General features: G+C 30.2%; 1 protein-coding gene across 1 annotated transcript; it reads left to right on the forward strand.

The window, feature by feature from the left end:
• The first annotated feature begins 3,219 nt into the window (after positions 1-3,219).
• On the forward strand, positions 3,220-20,183 carry LOC100168723. Its single transcript, XM_001944961.5, has 6 exons — positions 3,220-3,506; positions 15,273-15,527; positions 15,659-15,962; positions 16,040-16,318; positions 17,812-18,699; positions 19,522-20,183. Coding segments are annotated over exons 1-6 (1,734 nt in total). The 5' UTR covers positions 3,220-3,500; the 3' UTR covers positions 19,524-20,183.
• Positions 20,184-20,810: the final 627 nt, after the last annotated feature.

A 20,810-nucleotide genomic window follows, 5' to 3' on the forward strand; every position in this document is an offset into this window, starting at 1 on the left:
TCAATCAATTTATAGTTCAATAATTTTAAACTTAAAAGGGAGGATAATATAATTTTTACTTTAATGATTGTATAATAGTTTTATGATTATTGAAGGATTAGGTATGCGTATGCCACATAGTAACAATTACCTATGCAATATTGTGGCGTATAGTATAGGACATGGATATAACTCAATTTGTATTTCGTGTGTTTATCCATATTCACAATTCATATTTTATTTTTTCATCATACATTACCGTATAATATCATAATGCATATAATATCATATTACACAACGGTTAAATTGGCGTGCAACAAAATAATAATATATAATCTTTTCGGTTGTATAAACTATAAATCGTATAAATACTAAATCAATTGTTAACCCACAGTTAACAGGAGCTTACACAACTGTCCATCAATCCATCAATAATACCTAATAAAAATTGATGATTTTCAAACAAATCTAAAGAAAACTTTTATTATTATTTTATTGTAAAGCGTTTGACAATTGTACCTAATGAAATATTGTCAAATTCCTTGCAGTTACTTTTTTACTAATATATAGATTATATCTATTTATTTATACTATATATATATTTTAACTGATATAAATATAATAATATCATAAAATACTTAAAGACTACAATAAATACCTAGATAATAGGTAGGTAATAAAAATTAGATGGTGGATGTACATTATACATTTATACCATGTAGGTAGAGGTTATAATAATTAATAACCAATATTTTGTTGTTTATATTTAATAGTGATAGGTATCGACATACATCGTCATAATTATTATGGTATTGTAGTACCTAAACATGTGATTTTTTTATTTAAGATACTAACTAAATTAATAAAGTTAATATTACGTTATCACTGTTATCAGTTATCACACTTTTGGTTAATAACTTTAGTTAAAATATATTTTTAACTATATATCTTAAGTAACTAACTAAATGATATGAATTTAAAATCAATTAATAATTATTTTTTATTTATAATAAAGTACTTACATTTTTATTTCAGAACCATAAATACATTTTGAATCATATTATTATGTTACTTATGCATTCACTTTTGTTATTATATTTTATGTCCATTGTCCGTAAGGTATAATTATAAATTTTTATATAGATAATATTATTAACTTTCTTCAATACAAACGTATCACTCTATATAGCACATATTATTGTCTACGTAAATAAATATATAATTTGGTACAAGGATGGACGCGACGTAACTTATAGTCTTAATAAAACAAAACACATTATTGTTAATATATAATTTGACTAGTCAGGTACCTATTACCTCCTATATGATTTTATTCTTCATTAAAATTATTATTTCGTATAGGATAGGTACTATTATTTAAAGGGTTAGGTGTAGGAGTAGTGTATTACTAATTAATAAGGAGTAGCGTATTACTAATAACATATCCTAAACTAACTCAGTACCCACGATGGATATTATGTACTCTGTCTAGGATTTAAAATCAGTAAGGAAATTTAATGGACTCCTTCACTACGAGTCACCATTGATTTTTAATAATAATAACACCTACCTACGCATACGTATAATAAATATGTGTACGAGATTTCAAATCTAGTGGAAAAAATCATTGATTGCCACTGACGCATTTATACTGTCAAGATTTTATATGGTTTACGTGTTTTTTTTTTGTGATAATTTTCCACCGTACCTCATGGAATAATGGCAACAACAAGATCATAACCGTATCCGTTATTGACATGTCATAACATCAAAAAATGTTGTAGGAAATCATCAACGATTCGATACAATATTATAACAATATTATTATACTATCATTACCGTCCTCGCGCCATTAAGGTGGTACACGTGATAAGTGGTGCTCTTTCGAGTGAATGTGATATATTTTAGGTACCTGGAAATATGTGGATCATTTCGAGCGAGTTCCTTGGATATTGGTCGAATACTCAAATAAAATAAATATTATATAATTTACGGGTTGACTGAACATGCTTTCCAGTGATATGTACTCCGGCACTCGAATTCTTTTCGTCTTCCCCACCCTGTAAGTAAAACGATTTTCATTACCCTGTGGCTTTTTCATAGAGGGTTTTCACAACAATTTTACTTGTTCAGTTAACACCTATAGTGACCCATGTAAACAAAACGATTCTTACCTAATTATTTTTAACTTTTTTTTTGTGGCCTGATCTATTTCATATTATTAAATATTTTCTTACTACCTACATAATTGTGGAGACGTGGGGTGGAAATATGAAGGTGGTATATCATGGTAAATGGTGTTCAGGAGAGGAAAGTCCAACATAATGAGGTGAGGAAAAAACCATTGGATGATACGTCGTAAGTTCACTGCAACGGTCTTCCTCAAAATAAGTATTGATTATAATGTTAAGATTTCAAATAATGATTGAAATCAATCACGCGAAAATAAAAATTGAAAAACGAATAATGACAGGAAACATAAGTTAAAGTATTTCCTACGGATATATTTTTATCACATAAATTAATTTAATGTTAAAACTACCTACTTAAAAAACAGTTAAGCTGAACTAATATTACTTAATAATATAAGTTATAGGTAGCATAATGCAAATTAATAATTATACAATCTCATCATACAACTATACATAAGAGTTAATATATGAATTATGTATATCACTTTATAATGTTAATTTCAGCACCGAAATTTAATCACCCATATACCTACGTTTAAAATGTAAATTCCATTTTACGTAGCACATATTATATTTGCTACAGGTTTGTGTATAGGTACACTTTAAACGGAAACATCAACTGGTTTAAACATAACATTTTTTTTTAGTGGTCTACCTATATATTTGCTAAAATGGCTTACGTCAGTCACATTAAAAAAAAAACGGAATTTTTTGGAAAAAAGCCAAGGCTCCAGATTCAAGGTTGGCCGACAAGGAAGGTGTTGACCCCCTTTAAAACATTTTAGTCATTTTAGTACTTTTGTTTTTCAATTATCTTTTTTTCATTTTTAAAACGGATCTAGGGAAATATGTAATAGTCCCCTCTATCAAAGTTCCTGGATCCGCATAATATCTTGGATTAGTGTCTTGTTTTATATATATATACACTGTACACGGTTGGGTTTGGGTGCCCACTGCCCGGTATGATAGTAATAATAATAATAATAACAGTAATGTGTGGAGAAAGGACCTCGTGGTCGTTGTGTAAGACAATATTATTACCGTTTTCCGTGGTGGGGTCACTGGGCGGTAAGCGTCCGGGTAAAAGCCTCATGTGATGATACCGAGCGCTGTATGACGTACGGAGCTCGTGAGAGTGCAAGTGCTTCCCGCGCGCGTGATATAGTGAGAGTGTTCATTAATTTATATTATAAATATTATTTCGTACCGGTGGAAATATATTTTTATTTTTTTTACACGGGACCGCCGATTTGGTAGTTATTGTCGTTGTTGTGGTTGTTGTTATTGTTATAAATATAAGTACGGTGCTATTGATGTTCAATTGTTAAAATGAAGGTACGTTTATACGATTTTTTTCACTCAATATTTTTATTTTCCATACCTAATTATATTACTACGGTGGTTGTTTGGGATTGATAAAATTTAATTTGAAACAGTTACCATATTATACCATACAATTTTTAAACAATACATATACAATTGTATAGATACACGTCATTAACAATCTTAATTTAGACTAAAAAATATCTATATATATATTATAATTAATGTCAGTATTAGTAATTACTAATTTTGGTCCCTAGAATATTTTTCACAAATATATACTCTCGCCAATGTTGATTGGTCATTAACTTCTACTTAAAATTGCAATAATTTATGATTAGTATTTTATTGATTTACTTTGTCTACGTAAATGTCAATATTGTTTTGTTTTGTAGTTGGTACGTATTATGTAGGTATGTATAGGCGTAAAACTATATAAGCTATAAGGTGATACATTGTTTTATTGATAGTACACCATAACTATATTGACTAGTTTAACTTAATTAAGGTAATTTTACTTTCTAAGGATATATCAGCCTTTTAAATTTAAATTGCTTTTAATGTAAACTTTAACGATATATTTTCAGTCAATATTATAGACAATTCATCTTAATTGTTTTTTAATTTAGCAAAATATAGTTAAGTTAAGTATATCATGTAATCGGGGTTAATTGCTGTTTATTGATAAATTCGGTTAAATTATTAGATTCGAATTAGTAGTATCATTAATGCAATCATTATAATATTATCAAAACGGTGTTTTATTCATATGGAAATCTTATTTACATTTTTGATAATTTAATAAAATTCGTTTTTTTTTTAATTATCATGTACCTACTATATACGTATGGTAAAAATATTTCATCAACACATTTTCAAACGTGTATACTGCATATACATACATTCTAAGGCTCTGATATTGATACCAAAACTCGTAATTATTATTTTCATAACGAAACTTTTTTGTCAGTAAAATATTATATTAATTATACTCTTAATTATTCAGTTTTCCCAATAACCACGCGTTGTTGGGGGTTAGTATAATTAAGAAAAAAAAGTTATTCGGTTTCGTTTCCTTCCAGTAAAAGTTTATATAAATATTATTATAGCTAATATTTATTTTAAATTAAAATATTTAATTAAGAAAAATGATATTTACCTACTAATTAGTGTCCCATTAGTCTTGCATAATGCTTTCACCATTACAGTAGGTATTACTGAATAATTGATGCGACATCATCTTCATGAAATCATGAACCATTGTATATTTACTTTCGCGAATCGCCGCTATTATTAATTACACGATTTCGTTAAGAAACTTATTGTCATTTTTATTCTCGACACAAGTCCTAAACGTTTGACTGTATGTGTCATGTTATTATATTATGATAAATGTAATTGCACGGAATTATTCTTAGACAGTACTGTTTTGACTTAATGTCCGAATACGATACGCATATTAACATTGATACTTTTTTTTTATAAATGTCGTTATTGCGTTATGCTTATATAGTTAAAATCAGTGGGTTAAAATCAGTGGTCTAGTCTTGAAATCGAATCGACTAATATTGGTATGAATGTGCAGCGTAATAAGAATCTATTTAAAATTGATCAATATGAACTTCGATAATATCGTAAATACAAATTATCCGACATAATAGGTATATTATAGGTATGTAAAGTGTCCATACTTTATACATTCATAACTCATGAAGCCATATATTTTGCCGCCAAAACATAAACCTGCGGCAGCGTTTACGTCCGAAGGTGAAAGTCAGTTGTAACGGCAATAAACATCTCACGCGCTATATAAAAAAAAAGCATTAAAAAACTGAATACAATAGTAATAATAACGATTGCAGTGATAAAAATAATAGATACAACTGTCGAATGAGTGATTGTCTTTTCTGCATCGGCAACAACACAAACGACGTGGATAAAGATAGGTACCTACCTACGTACCTATATTTAAAGTCATTTGACGCATGAGACGCGGTGGTAAACGTTGTGAAAAATGTTCCAATTATTACAAATGTGACCACTTACGTGTTATAGATGAATATTGTATGTTACAACTTACAGTCTGATATATCTGCAATTCTGGTCACATGCAGATGAAATAATTTCAACGTAATAATATAAATCGAAATTTAAAAACAAAAACGTGTGTAGGTACTGCGTTTTTCTGAAATGAGTTAGAAATAATATAATTATTATCACTGTGTTTGATCATCATTTATCAGGTTTTTATTTTTTATTTCAATTTACTATAGTAGGTAGGTAAACTGACTGTAAACCGGTGTATTTCATTTAACTAAGGCGCTGTATTATTAATAATTACCTAGTCTATGTGAATTTGAAAGTACGATTTCTATGACGAAATTATATAGTTCAATATATTATAGTATTGAATATTTTACAATTAAGAAAAAAAATGGTTTTTTTTTTATAAGTTAACAGTTTATCTATAAATACATACACTAAGTAGTTTGTATTATAGATATGTAAAATCTAGTAAATTAAAAATGAATAATAATTATTACGATGATATACAATAAATGTCTAGATACTAATATAACGGGCGCTATAAGTGAAAACAACATTTAATTGTCGATTAGCTTATACGGTAGGAACCTATAGGTAAGTACTCTAATTGATAATTGAATAATTCCACACTAGAACCACCAGGATCTTCGTGTATATTTAATAACTAATATAAAGTTGTGACCTGACAGACGTATAATGCGTGCTATCTTGATGACCAACTAACCAAACGATGTTGGGTGAACTTAAACAGATTTAGCTACCTACCATGACGTTATTTAAAGTGCCTAAACCTACTATATAATATTCACCAAAAAATAAGACGCGTGGGGCTAAGTGCAATATTTATTTGGCACGAATACTTCAGCTTAGTATGGTCAGTATTGGTCACAAGTCATAACTATACCACTGTTCGTGCCATGAACATAAAAATATAGTCTGCTAAATGACATATTTTAGAAAAAAAAAAAGCGCCGGGTTTGTGTTCGGGTCAGCGAAAAACGGCCTGCAGTGGCCGTCGAGACGGTGACAACAATAAATCATTAACCTAACCCAACCTTTCCTTTGATATATACTTATCCGACGGTGGCAGATTTCACTGGGCGCGCGCCGTCATTGAAGCTCGACCGATAGGTGATTGTTTGGATAGCGTATAATATTAAAATATAGTAGGTACCATCGATTCAATAATATTATACTTATTATATCTACGATAATGCCTAACGCGCAGCTCGCGCGATTAGAAAGTATGAACGGCTCACCCGAGATACTGGCCCTACACACCTCGTGGTGATAATACGCACCTGTTGATTTTTTCGTTGAACCCACAAACAGGTAGTTGTCAACAGTCATCATCATCGGTCTATTTTATGTGTCAAAAACCATGATCGTCATTCGAGTTTTTTTTACAAGTGTATCGCCAGTTGGCAATCTTCCGGTGGAATATCATGGAATACAAAATAAACCCTCATATTCGGCAGTATCATACAACTTGTCCTATACAATAGCCCCAGTGACGGCGGAAAGTTTTCTGGGGCCCCTGGTAAAATAAAGTTTTCTGAGTCTGAACTATTAAAGCCTCTAACTAAGGCGGGGCCCTTGAAAAATGCCTAGTAAGCTCCCCCCTAGCGCCACACCACTGCATAATCCTATAAATAAATAGACTGATAATAGAAAGAGAGAGGTCTAGGGGCTAACATTGTTAGAAAAAAGTAGCATACAACTTTGGTAACATTTATACCCATTAATAGCAAGAAGGAGAGAGAGAGAGAGAGGGAGAGAATAGTTCTACAACAAAGATAACGACATTTTTAGAAAAAGATAGCATACCCCTTGGCCCCCATTATATTACACATGTATTGGCTATATCTTTTTAATAATGTTGGAAACCTGGACACCTGTTTGGCATTTGGTGACCTATAGTATATGGTATTGGGGATCCGCAGACGTGCAGTCTATATATTAATAAGTTATGGTCCTATATGGCATTATAGTCTACGCCACGGCCGACGGTCGATCAACTGCGATGTAGAGATCATCGAACGGTTCGACCTACGAAGGTCGTCGTCATCAAATGATTTCACGCGACTACGACAGACGTATTTTTTTACGATAAAATGCATTGTAATGTTGTGAATAATTAATTGTGATTTGTGATTTTCAACCCGGCCGCGCAACTGTATATTATCACATCGACAGAGTATCAGAATTCATATCTGCAGACTTGAACGCTATGATATAATAATGTTCACTGTCTATCTATTATTATCGTGACATGAATATTATACTTTTCAAAAAATAACTCTGTATGACTATGCGTCTATGCGTATCTTATAGCGGTCCCCAGTGAAATAATATATTTGTATATTATTTTTGGTCGTTGTGTCATTAACCTTTTTTTTTACTGATTTTGTTAATGTCGGAAGAATAGCGTAAAATGTTTTTATATTTCTGTGGGATAGTATGAAATGGTAGAAAATTTCTGAGTAGGACTTTAAAAAATTGGGTAATATATAGGTCGTATATTCTAATAATTCTATTACACTTAATGCTTTAAAACATATGCATTAAAATATAACTTATATTTCACCCACCTAATCTAATCAAACCAGTTTTTTTTTAAAAAAAAAAGGAAATTGTTGGAAAAAAGAGAACTTATACCTGAACTAATATGTTGGTTCATATTATATCTATTTATTAAAATAAATATCCTAGTGTTAAATTTGAATTTTATATTTACTTGCATATATATTGTAAATATAGCACCGTAACGTGGCGTAGTACGATTTAGTATTTATTAATATTTAATAGGTAGGTATCTTTCAGATAAATTTTTCGTGAACTCGTATGCACTGGATAATTTTTTTATCCCTATTTGTTTTTTCGAAATTATATACTATTTCTGCTGTATCTGCTGCAGATAAAAAAGCCATAATATGCATATTGCCATATTGAATTGAATTCTCGTTTTGAACATTTATTTGATTGCCAATATAGTGGCCAGTTGGTACAAATATTACTGAGAAGAAGTAATGCGAAAGCGGTCTCCTCTAATGGGGTGGTTAAAAAAAAAATTTGGAAGGAAAAAGGTATACATATTACTTATTAGTTAGGTAGGTACCTTATATTTTTCGGCATATGCAACATCATAAACATATTTTATAATCTTCATCACCTCGGTTCAATCAACATATTTTATACTATTCATTCTTTAGTCTATAACAATATAATATGTGTATAAACAATATAATTAAAATTCACTTAACTGTAAATATGGAACGCGCCTAGAACCGACAAACTTGTCACACTATCCTTATTGATTCTGTTTTCATTAATCTGTATTAGACAAAATAATATATAGATTCATTATTGCTAAGAATTTTATTTTTGTTGATATAATTCCTTTAAAAATATGTCTATGATGGTGGCCTCCGATAAAGGGACTTTTCAATGCACAAATTATATACGATGTATTTTTCATATTTACAGTTCAGTGATTATAATCACTATTATTTTGTAGGTAGCACCTACCTAATATTATTATTATTTATTTAGTATATTTGCTAAAGGTATGTACATAGGTACAACATATCATTTAAAATATAATAACAATACTTGTTGATGCCTCATTTAAGTTCAACTTTATTTTTAAGTTTGAACTGTTACCGATCAATATACGAGTATATATTTTTGTTAAATGTTACAATTTGTATTATCATATATTTATATGTATTAATAAACAATAATACATTGTTTATCATATTACATTATTACATTATTTTGTTTAATATTTTATTAAATAATATGTTGAGAAAGTGACACATTTATATCGTTCGGGTTTGTTGAATAACATAAAATAAACTTATTAAACCATGCGATTACGATATTCACTTAATCTAATCTACGGTAGAGTAGTAAACCAGTAAATCATCTAGAAGATTTTATATATAATTCTGTTTATACTTTTTTTTTGTCCTCTTCGAGGGAAGAGGGAACTTGGTGTAAAACATAAAAAAGTATTGTATATGTATTGTACCTTCCTACATCAAGTTACATAATGGCATAATAATATGAACATTATTTTACAATTTAGTTTTATAAATGAATATTATAATAATAATATATTTTACATAATAATCTAACTATTATTTTTACGTTAGATTACGAGTAGTAGGTATGTAATATATATATACATATACAGTTCACCCATACGATCTCACCCGTCGGAAATACACAGTTGCTCACTTGCTTGCTCACAACTATCCCAAAAGGTTTTTATTTCACTAATTAATAATCACTACAATATTAATTTAAAATTTAAAGTTTGGTAATATAACTATATACGACAACATTATTAGAGTGATTGGCCAAAACCTGTAGAATTGGCTATGGCCTGGGGTACTACTAAAAAAGTTGACTTTCTTCGAAACTCTAGAGTTTGCTTCAAGGACACATCTAATTATCAAAATATCTGATCCTCCGGCTCTAATTTATAGTTACCCGTTGAGACCACGTGTGTGTATTATTTCCGAATCACACTACTACCGTTAGGTGGTGCTTAATTTTTTACCAAATATACAACATTGGTCCTGTTTAAGGTACAGCAAAGGTAAACTGGTTAACTGCCTGTACAAATGTATTCGACATTTCACAATACTTGAAACTAAATAAAGATTTCACCTATTTTTGTTGTGCAAGGGAATAGCGATGACTATGTATAACAATACGTTTTTAATGTTTATTAGGTACTTATTTACAGAAATATGTTACAATAAAGTAATTGGCGATGTCCCAACATACACATCTGCAGCTTATAATTTAAGGAGCTTTACGGTCGAGTAAATAAACAATGACGTAGCACAAGATTTTTATGGTTTTTTTTTCAAATACATCATTTGTTTTGTGAATTAATTAGATTATTCGCTCATATCGTATACAGATATAAACATTAAATTCAAACATTATAATCACTGAACATCTGAACGTAACAAATAAATAAATTACGTTGTGTAGAGAAAAATAGAAACAATTACGTAAAACCAGGATATTCAACTAATAAAACTCAATTCCCTATCTAGATTTAACTGGATAAAATATTCTAATTTTTGAAATCTAGATGACATAATATTCTCCAAACAAAAATATGTAAATATATTAGATCGTACTGTTCGTCTTATTAGGAATGACTTGAATTTATTTATAAACATTCACACACATGTATCATAATATAGGGTCTATATGATTACATATCATGACAGTCTTCATTTCACATTTGTACAATTTGTTTAATTAATAATTTATATATCAATTCCAAGACAATATTAAAATTAAATACATTGTGTAATTTTAAATAATAATTACTATTAAAGCAGAAAACCTAGAAACCCAAAAGCGTTTTAATTTCGCAAACAAATATTTGAAAAATAAAAATTGTTTATATCACTGTTATTAATTGTATAAGTATTTAATTCGTGTAAAGGGTACACACCCGTGTATATTTATTTTAAGAAATATTCTCTTTTAGATAATTATATATAATTTATATAAACATAAATATAATATAAACATCATGAATCATGTAAGAATCATATTAGAAATTCCCCAGACTCAATTAAATCAATAGTAGACTTCATCACCTTCTCACCAAAATAATAAATACATTTTAAAACTAAAAAATTTATTTATTTTACAAAATTTATAATTGTTTACTGTACATATTATTATATTATATTTTGTAAATCCCAATGGTCTTTGCTGCCGGGGGTTTTATTAAATAAATAAAAAAGTATCACGATATTAATATATTGTTATAAACAATATAAGTAAAAGACCTTATTTTATAAATAAAAATAATAATCTACTACATTTACAACAATAATATCTACAAACACAAATTACGAGAAATAAAAAATTCGTTAAACTCTGGTCAAACGACATTTATTTTAATAGTAAGGAAGATATTCGGTACACTAAATAGTCTCAGAAGTGGTCACACGAATGGATATCTGATGGCAAAGACATTCACTCCATTATGCTTAACATAGAATGTACAAATTACAGTTAAACACTTTGTCATCCTCTGTCCGAATTTCACAGAGGCTAGAAACGAATTACGCATTCCAGAAAATCTGTATGAAACAATCAGAACATTTTATGATGTAAATTATTAAATTACTTATTTTGATTGTTTAAATTAAACTAATGTATATACAATTTTATAAAAACAAAAACTAATAAAAATATGAATATTATTATTTATTATATATTATACTTTTTTCGGCAAATTAAACACCTATTATGTGAAAAAATCATCTAAATCAAGATATTCTAAATTATGTATATTAATTTATTACTACAAAGATTGTGTAAAGCGATAAGTACAACAACAAAATTAATGACTGTAAAATCAAATTATTAAAATATAACTTTTCAACCATATTGTACTTCAATTTCATAATTTATTACATTGTTCTGTAAATTCATACTATTCGGTGCATCGCGTCCATCCTCATATTATTATGATGATGATGGAAGTGTTGATTTTTTTTAACATGACGTGAAATTACATAGGTAACGGTGTATGGATTTTTTAACATACCATAACCAATTAATATTTTGTTGTACTTCCCTAGTTCCCTGTTAGCCGAAGACATATTTAAATAAATAGCGTGTCAGAAAAGTATATAGTATAACATACTAGATAAGTTTTAAAGTACAAGTAAATATTTTGAATAATTTAATGATAGAGTTTAGTGCGAAACCAACAAAAAATAAAGGGTGGTTGGTAATTGTTTTGTCTATATTATACTATATTGTTTTATTGTATTATAAATTGGGTTGTTGAGTAATACTTAATATTATTAAGTATTAAAGATGGGTTAGCAAAATATTGACTGTGGCAAAAGTTGTTAGGCTTCGTATAGTAATAAATAACGTGTTTAATGTTTATATAACACGATACCTAACATAATAGTTTAAATAACGAAATTTAAAACTGAAGAATTTATTTCTATTTAGAAAATAATTTGTTTTATTATACGCTGTGCCTCATAATAATATAGGGGCCTACTTATGTTGCAATCCTATGTATCACCCATTCCGGAATCTGAAATGAAAGCGTTTCCCACTTCAATTCGTGACGTCAACTGCAGGAAGGAAGTATTGAATATTGTGTTATTATTACTTTTTTACTGACATGTCTCGATTACTCGAAACACCTTATTATTTTTGGTAGTATTCGTGAACATCTTTCTCTGTAAAGAAACACATAACATAATCACACATTATATAACTGTACATGTAGGCTTACAGCTTTTTACACCCGTGCCATAAACTATTACGAACGATATTTAAATCACAGAAAACGCTCAAACCGAAAAATGAAAACTCGGGTATAAATTCGTTAAATATGCATTCTATATTATAAGAGAGAATGAGAGATAACTGTATTTACGGTTGATTCGATTTTATTTTATTCATAAATTATCGGCTTACAACCTCTAAAGTAGGTATATTTCGGAAACAGTGACTAAATGTTTATGGGTTTTTTTTATGAATGGCTGATTCAACTTACCACTTACTGTGTATAGCAATATTTTTTAATATAAATGAATTGAATTCAAAACAATTTATGTCATATTATTTACTTTCGTAAATAAAATTTCACTGTAAATGACAAAATAATAAATATTTACAGCCAAACGAAGAAAGCAAGGTCTGGGTCGGTAAGGGTCAACTATATAGTATCTGCGTTACGCAACTAAAATATCAAAGCAGCTTTACTTGGAACCGGTTCCGATCACGGAATAAAAATAAAGACAAACTTATATATTACTACTAGGAATCTTACTTCTAGGGAAATCTAAAAAACTACGTATACGACAAAAATCAAATATTAATATACAACTATATCTAAATATACTTATATTAGGCTTGTATATTTCTACTTCAAGGCTACGGAAATAGTAAACTTTACGATAAGAACTATTTGAATTATTTAAAGGTAAAATGTAGTTTATACCTTTCACTTCCACACTCCCATATATCCAACACTCTTTAATAAAAAAATCGTATCTATTATTTATTAATATTACTTGTTTATTTATTTTGGAAATAATAAAGAAAAGTGTATTATAATATTATGTGTGGTATAATTGTATAAACATATTTTATTTTTATTTCCTTTCAAATAAAGATAATTTTCCTTAGAAAAATCTTTGTATCCAAAAAGCTATGATAGAACGTAAAGCCCATAGAACATTTTCATTTAAAGTTGTATACTTGACCTGTAAGATTTAAATATTAATAAATAATAATACTTTTCAATTATTTAAAATTATAATATTATAATATTATCATAATGTATTTTTACAAACTTGCATTTTACCTGTTAACTTTTTGACTTTTTGACTAATTGATATTATGTTAGTATAAGACTAATGATGTTTATACATTTAATTACCAGTAAAATGACCTGTCTCCCGACACGAGAAGAAAACATACTTATAACAAATATAAATGTATTTAATATTTATTAATTATTTTATAAATATTTTTTTATGTTAAAATATTAAAGAAATACATTAATTATTTTAACAGAATACGTACAAATTAATTATTTATATTTTACTATGACAATACCTATACACTTTTAAATTATTAACAAAACTTTCAACAATAGGTGAGGCTTGTTTTAATCTGTTACTGGCTCACTGGCGTTACTTAATTCAATTTTGTTGAGTATTTTATGAACAAATATTCGTAAGTGTTCCAATAACACAAATATTTTCACATAATACACATTCGATGAATCAAAGCTCGCTATACATTTTCATACAAAAGAATCCGTTTTTATGCAAGTACAAATGTTTGGTACTGTTTTTTTTGTATATGTTAATTGTAACATAAACATTATTTAAGTAATTTTTTAACCGATTGCTTACAAAATACATAAGATTTAAGCAGATTCAGAGTTCTTAGGGTAGCAGATCAAAAATAAAAACTTAGATTAATGTTCGATTAGTAAAGAAAACGAAATCGGAATAGGTTTTAATAATAATATTACGATGTGGCAAAATCAATAACCGTATAATTAATGTAATCAATTTTAATTGTATCTATTTGAATACAATTAGTTGCAGTACAATCATTAATCGCCACGAAGTACCATTGTAACTATAGTGGAAATGCTGTATAATAATGACAATTGACAATATTATATAATGTACAAATTTTTTATTTTATAAGTAGCTATAGTCACTCTACATAAAGATAACATTAAATTTACAACTGTAGGTACTTGCAATAATAAATTATTAAGCTGAAATACATTTATTATGTTAATGGAGTACGCGTGCGATGAATGTTATAATAAATATCCCATAATATAATTATCATATTATACCTATGTAAGCAGTGTCTAAATGAGGTAACATATTACTTTCATTTCAAGATGACCGGAACTAGCTATATCAGGATAAACGGGTTCTGTTATAACAATATTAACCGAATCCAAACTTTCTCCTACCATACAGAATAATAATAAATATAATAATAACATTTAAACTTATCATCACATAACTTACTAATCACGCTTTAAGACATTCAAAATGTTTCGTAACTCTAAGTATTAGTCGTTTGTTGTTCTTACGATTTTATGAAATTAGTTCTGCGATTTGATATATACACTTCGTCAACCAACTGCGTTGTTCTTAAGACCTTATTTTTATTTTACAGATCTTCGCGTTAACAATTGTTATTTTAGCCCTCAACGGTTATGTAACGAGAGCCACGTCACTGGACCCTCTCGAAAACGTAGAAATTGATGAGACAAAAACCGATAGAGACGACTCGAGAACCAAGAGGTCTGGAAACATATTTTCGTCACTATTGAAGAAAAAATTCGGATTACTCAGCTCAATAACCGGCTCGTCATCGGGTAAATCCATTGGTCATTTAGACAATTTTCCAGAACATTTCGAAGAACCATTGGTATGTCATATTTGTAAACTTTATAAGGATTAAATCAGATGTACGTGTCTTACGTCAACTGATAAGATTTATTAACAATAATCGTTTATGTATTATTTACGAAACCAACACGAACATATATTGCATTTTAGTCTTATCACACAAAATCATTCAGCTTATGGGGTGTTAAAAAGGCGATTATGTCGTCGGTGTTTCAAGCGGCTAAAGCGATAACGGGTGGAGTTATCGCTCTCAAGGGACAATTGATCAAGGCTAAAGGGCACGCGGTCGTGGCCAAAGGTAAGCTGATGCAGACCAAAGGTGAAGCGATTTCGAACTTTGGCAAAACCATTGCTACTCACGCGTTCGACGTCCACCATGAACCACAGCTAGACGTACATTCCTCCGTGGGCCTATTCAACCATCTGCCTGTTACGCCGATCCATCAGCCAACCAGTAAATATTTTCCGCTGACAGTTGTTTTCCTTCTTTACGCTGTACATTATTTCAACGTATACACTTCCGATTTACAGGCTACGGAGCTGCTACTGCGTTTGGATACCAAGGACAAGCGTACCCGAGCAACGTATACCAGGGCAACTCGTACCAGAGCAACGCGTACCCCAGCAACGCCTACTCCAGCAACTCGTACCAAGTCGCGGCTCCTAGTTACCAGACAGGGTTTGGGGTGCCACAAACCGGATACAACGGTGGAGTGGGTTACGGCGGATACGGCGGTAACGGTTTTACGGCAAAGAGAGCCGTAGAGCAGAATGCACAGGAATCGACTGCCAAACAAGTGCAAAATGCATGTAAGTACAAAATAACACGTTAGGTAGATATATCCTTAAATACTTAAGTGTCTTTTTCAATAATTCGCAGAATAATATTAAGCAGGGCATCTTCCAGAATTGATACGTAATAAAACTAAAACCCGTAATTCGTTTTAACTACCTATATAGTAAAGTGACTATTGATAAAATAAAAACACTCATATTAATATTAACCACTAAAACAGTGAAACCAGAATAATTTATTTGACTAAACAGTTACCAGAACCAAAATGTTTTTAAATAATCAAGTAACACATTTATTTGTAAGTATACTTCTCCAACTTAATTAGAATCGATAGAAAAATAGAACGAGGACACGGTTTTTTGCTTACCTGTAGTTGATGTAGCTCTATCAACTGCTAGTTTGATTGTGATTAATGTTTTTTTTTTTTTATGTAAAAATAAGTATTAATTAATTTATACCTACAACCTATGCATTAAGTAAGCATATTTTATAAAATCCACAATAGGAAAAGATGTATGATAATTTTATTTTATTGGTTTGAAAATTCCGACATGAATGTTGTACCTACATGATATTTATTTTTGAAAATCCGAATTAACTAGTATGAAAATATAAATTTAACTATAAACATAAATGTTAAATAACCTATATAGGTTATATAATCCGTATTCACATCCTATAACCGAAACCCGAAACCCGAAACTCGAAAGTCTTGATATATAATAGGCTCGTGATGATAAATTTAAATATTGCCCACTCGTCGGCCGGTTATCAAATTGTGATGATATTACTTAAAAAATATATATATGAGAAGTGAATATAGGCTGATGTAGCTAAACAGGATTCGTTAAGTAGGTACTAAAAACAGAAAAATGTAATACATTATTATTTATTTGTATAGTTAGGTTTTTAATTTCAAAATCTTGTTTAAAATAATACCTATACATTTAGTAAAATAAATCGGTATGTATCATATTCAATACTCACCTACTACACCGTAATAATTCCCCGATGTAATGTATTATAGTACCTACTTATTGTCAATCGGTTTTATTAGTTTTTTTTACAATTTTGATTACAAATATTTCAAATTAAAATACTTAGAATTCACCGTTAAAACATTTATTGTACACGTATATGTAGTAGGTTGACAACAAGTTAAATATTACATTATTGTGTTATTAAAAAACAAACTGAGGGCCACGTATAGGCACTCTTCATCTTATCGTAGGCAGTCACTATAGTCAGTAATACTTTCTACAATTTGGCCGTTTTGTACGTGATTAGTGAGTATGCGACGGAGTCACGTACACGGAAAATAAACATGCTTAGACGTAAGACACCGATTCGGGTTTCGTAGATATATATTTGATATTTATATAATATATATATATTAGAAGACGTGGATCACCAAAAACCTGGCACGATAATTGGACTTTGTGTTATTTTCAATGCGGTATTTATTATGTATTATAATAGTTTGTACTTAACTTGTGTTTTTGCGCAGTCGACAAAGATTCGGTTCACGCAGGATTATTGATCTTCAAACCGATCAAAATGCCTGTGCAGAACGTACCGACGGCCGGCAATGTGGTGGCGTCTCAGAACACGGGCAGTCCACAGCAGGCGATCGGCCAAAGGCCGTCGCAGCAACTGGGCGGTGCGTACATTCCCGCGAAATTTAAAACGCCGCAGCAAGGTTTTGGATTTCAAAAACAGTTTCCAGCCGGATTCCAAGGGGACGTGCTATCCGACGAATACTCGCAGGACTTGAGCCCCGGTTACCAGGTACCGGACTTTGGTTATCAGGCACCGAATCTAGGTTACCAGGCACAGAACCCCGTTTACCAGGTGCCGAACCCCGGTTACCAGGTATCAAACCTCGGTCACCAGGCGCCGAACCCCGGTTACCCGTCGAACGGCGGAAGCGCCGAACAGACCGCGGGTCACGGTTACAGCGGCGGAATGCAGAACTTCGACTTCCAGCAGTCGGCCATCAGCCAAGAATTGGGCCAACAGCTGGCCGCGATCTCTGGCCAACAGCTGCAGCAGGCGACCTTTTCGCAGGAAAGTCTCAACAGTGACCAACACGACTTGGCTTCGGGCGTGGATGTGGACGAGCGGATGGCTCAGCCGTCGTACAAACGCGCTAGTCAGGCGATTAATCCCAAGCGAGGTGTGTCAGGATCGACGGGCCCGTCAACTCCTTCAGTCACTGCGGACTTCGACGATGGCGAAGGCACGAAAACGAAAAAACGAAGCGCGCCGCTGCTGCCGTCCCATGGTGACGTAATCGTGCCGCTGAAGTACCACGACAACACGACGGCGGAAGACCAAGCCAGATTGAAGCAAACCGTCCAACGGTTCTTCAGCATGCTACAGCAGAAACAGCGATGTAAGTATAATTATCTCTGTCATTAATTCCCACGAAATAAAAAAAAAACATTGAACAAATTAAACCTGAGTTTAGGTGACTTTATTACGATAGTAGATGGATAATATGGTATAATAACAATAATAAATTAATATACGAAAAATGATCTGTATAATGTAATAGATAGATATAGACGTAGGTATAGGTAGTGATAGACTATACAATGGAAAAATATCACAATGACATAATATTACTATGTGTATGGGTGTTTTTCAAATATTAAATTAATATTGTAGAAACTTGCTATGTGATACCGATTGTGATTTATACAGTTTGTGTATCAGGTTCTGTTAGATGTTTCTAATTATTAATTAATAATTATTATTATCTAGATTCTAGGCCCAGTGTTTAGGTGTACACATACTTACCGGTCTTTGTTTTTCGTAATAATTAGGTACGATATCGAATATTTATATGCGTTTAATTAAAGTTATTTTTCTGTTCTATCAATAAATTACATATTTTATAATGTAATTGATCATTGAATAGGCAATAAATATTTAGATGTTCATTTTAACATAATGAGTTATAAATTACAGTTATCTAAGACTGTTAAAATATTTACCTAGGTTTAGGTAACCTAATAACAGAGAAAGTTATTTAAGCTTTTTTATATGTAAGCAAACTTATGGGTACCTACTCATCTTTATACAAAATGAGTCACTAGATACATATTAAACTATTAAAGACTAATAATAATTATGTAAAATTGTCCTCTATGAAAATTGACGAAATAAAAATTATTTAATAATAATAAAACTATAAATTGCAATTTTATTCTAGGAGAGTATCTACTTATGGACTTAAAAAGTAATCTATGGAATCAGAATAACTGTGAGAAAAACCATTCACACAAACCAAACATAGTCGGGGATCATCTACAAACGACTATGTTTACATAGCTAGTCACTTTTATGATGTATTATTTTGTATGCATGTGCAACCCATTGTTTTTATATAATTATTTTTATTACTTTATCATATTCTTACGTTTGTATTAAAACTTAAAACATATAAGTTGCTCAAATTCAAATAAGAAAGAATATGTTTTATTAAAAAAGGTTTGTTAAGAAGTATTTAAAATTATCATAGCAGTTATTTATTAATTATAATTTGTGTTTTGTTATTCACGTTTTGATGCCAACGAAAACAAAAATGATTTATAAACACATAATATATATTGTAGTAGGTATTACTGTAAATTATTAACTGTGTATTAGTATATTGTATGGTTTAGTAATCATTTTATACGTTAGATATAGTTGATAATAAATTATGGGTTTAGTAATTATACACAACACGAATATATAGTTTAGAAGATATTATAGTGTAAATATGAATTTTGTCACAAATTAATAAAAGTATAAAACTATTAGCTGTAAACTGATTAAAATTATTGTATAAAATAACATATAATATATCCCCATAATTTTAAATTATCGGAATGTTTGTCTATTTTTTTAGTCTATACTTTACCTAAAGTCATTGCCTTCATCTCCAATTTCACGTGCTATAATATTATAGTAAAATGTTAAATTAAGCGTTAATTGATTCCTCCAGATTGCTTGCAGGTTGGCCGACTACATGTTTCCTATTTCAACCAAAAGCTGGACTCTTTTATTATTACAGCAGAGCCACCCTGACCTTTACGCTGCCTTTACCACTAGGGTGCAATGTAATATACGTTTGGTAGTTTATTATATTCAGAAAAGGTCCGCGTTGTAAATTGGACTTCTGATATAAGAGCAATATCGATGTTATCTCTATGTAAGAGGTCTTCAAGCTCCTGTTTTCATTGTACTAATCCATTGACGTCCCATGTTATGATCTCAAGTGAAGGTAGGGTTTCATTTCTCTTTCTCTTTGGTATTTTTGGACTGGGTCTTGTTTCGAACTTGTCTATTCTTGCTGTAATATTTGATAGTGTTTGTGTTACATTGGTTAACTTTACCTCAACTAAAATTTTATTGAGCCTAGGTTCATTGTTTTCCTTAAGTTGTTGCGTTTACTATTTTGAGGTGCAATTTGGTTATCTCTCGAAGAACCTAATTTAATTACTAGCCATCTGCGCG

Source organism: Acyrthosiphon pisum, chromosome A1 (genome assembly GCF_005508785.2).
Source record: "Acyrthosiphon pisum isolate AL4f chromosome A1, pea_aphid_22Mar2018_4r6ur, whole genome shotgun sequence".
NCBI lineage: Eukaryota > Metazoa > Arthropoda > Insecta > Hemiptera > Aphididae > Acyrthosiphon > Acyrthosiphon pisum.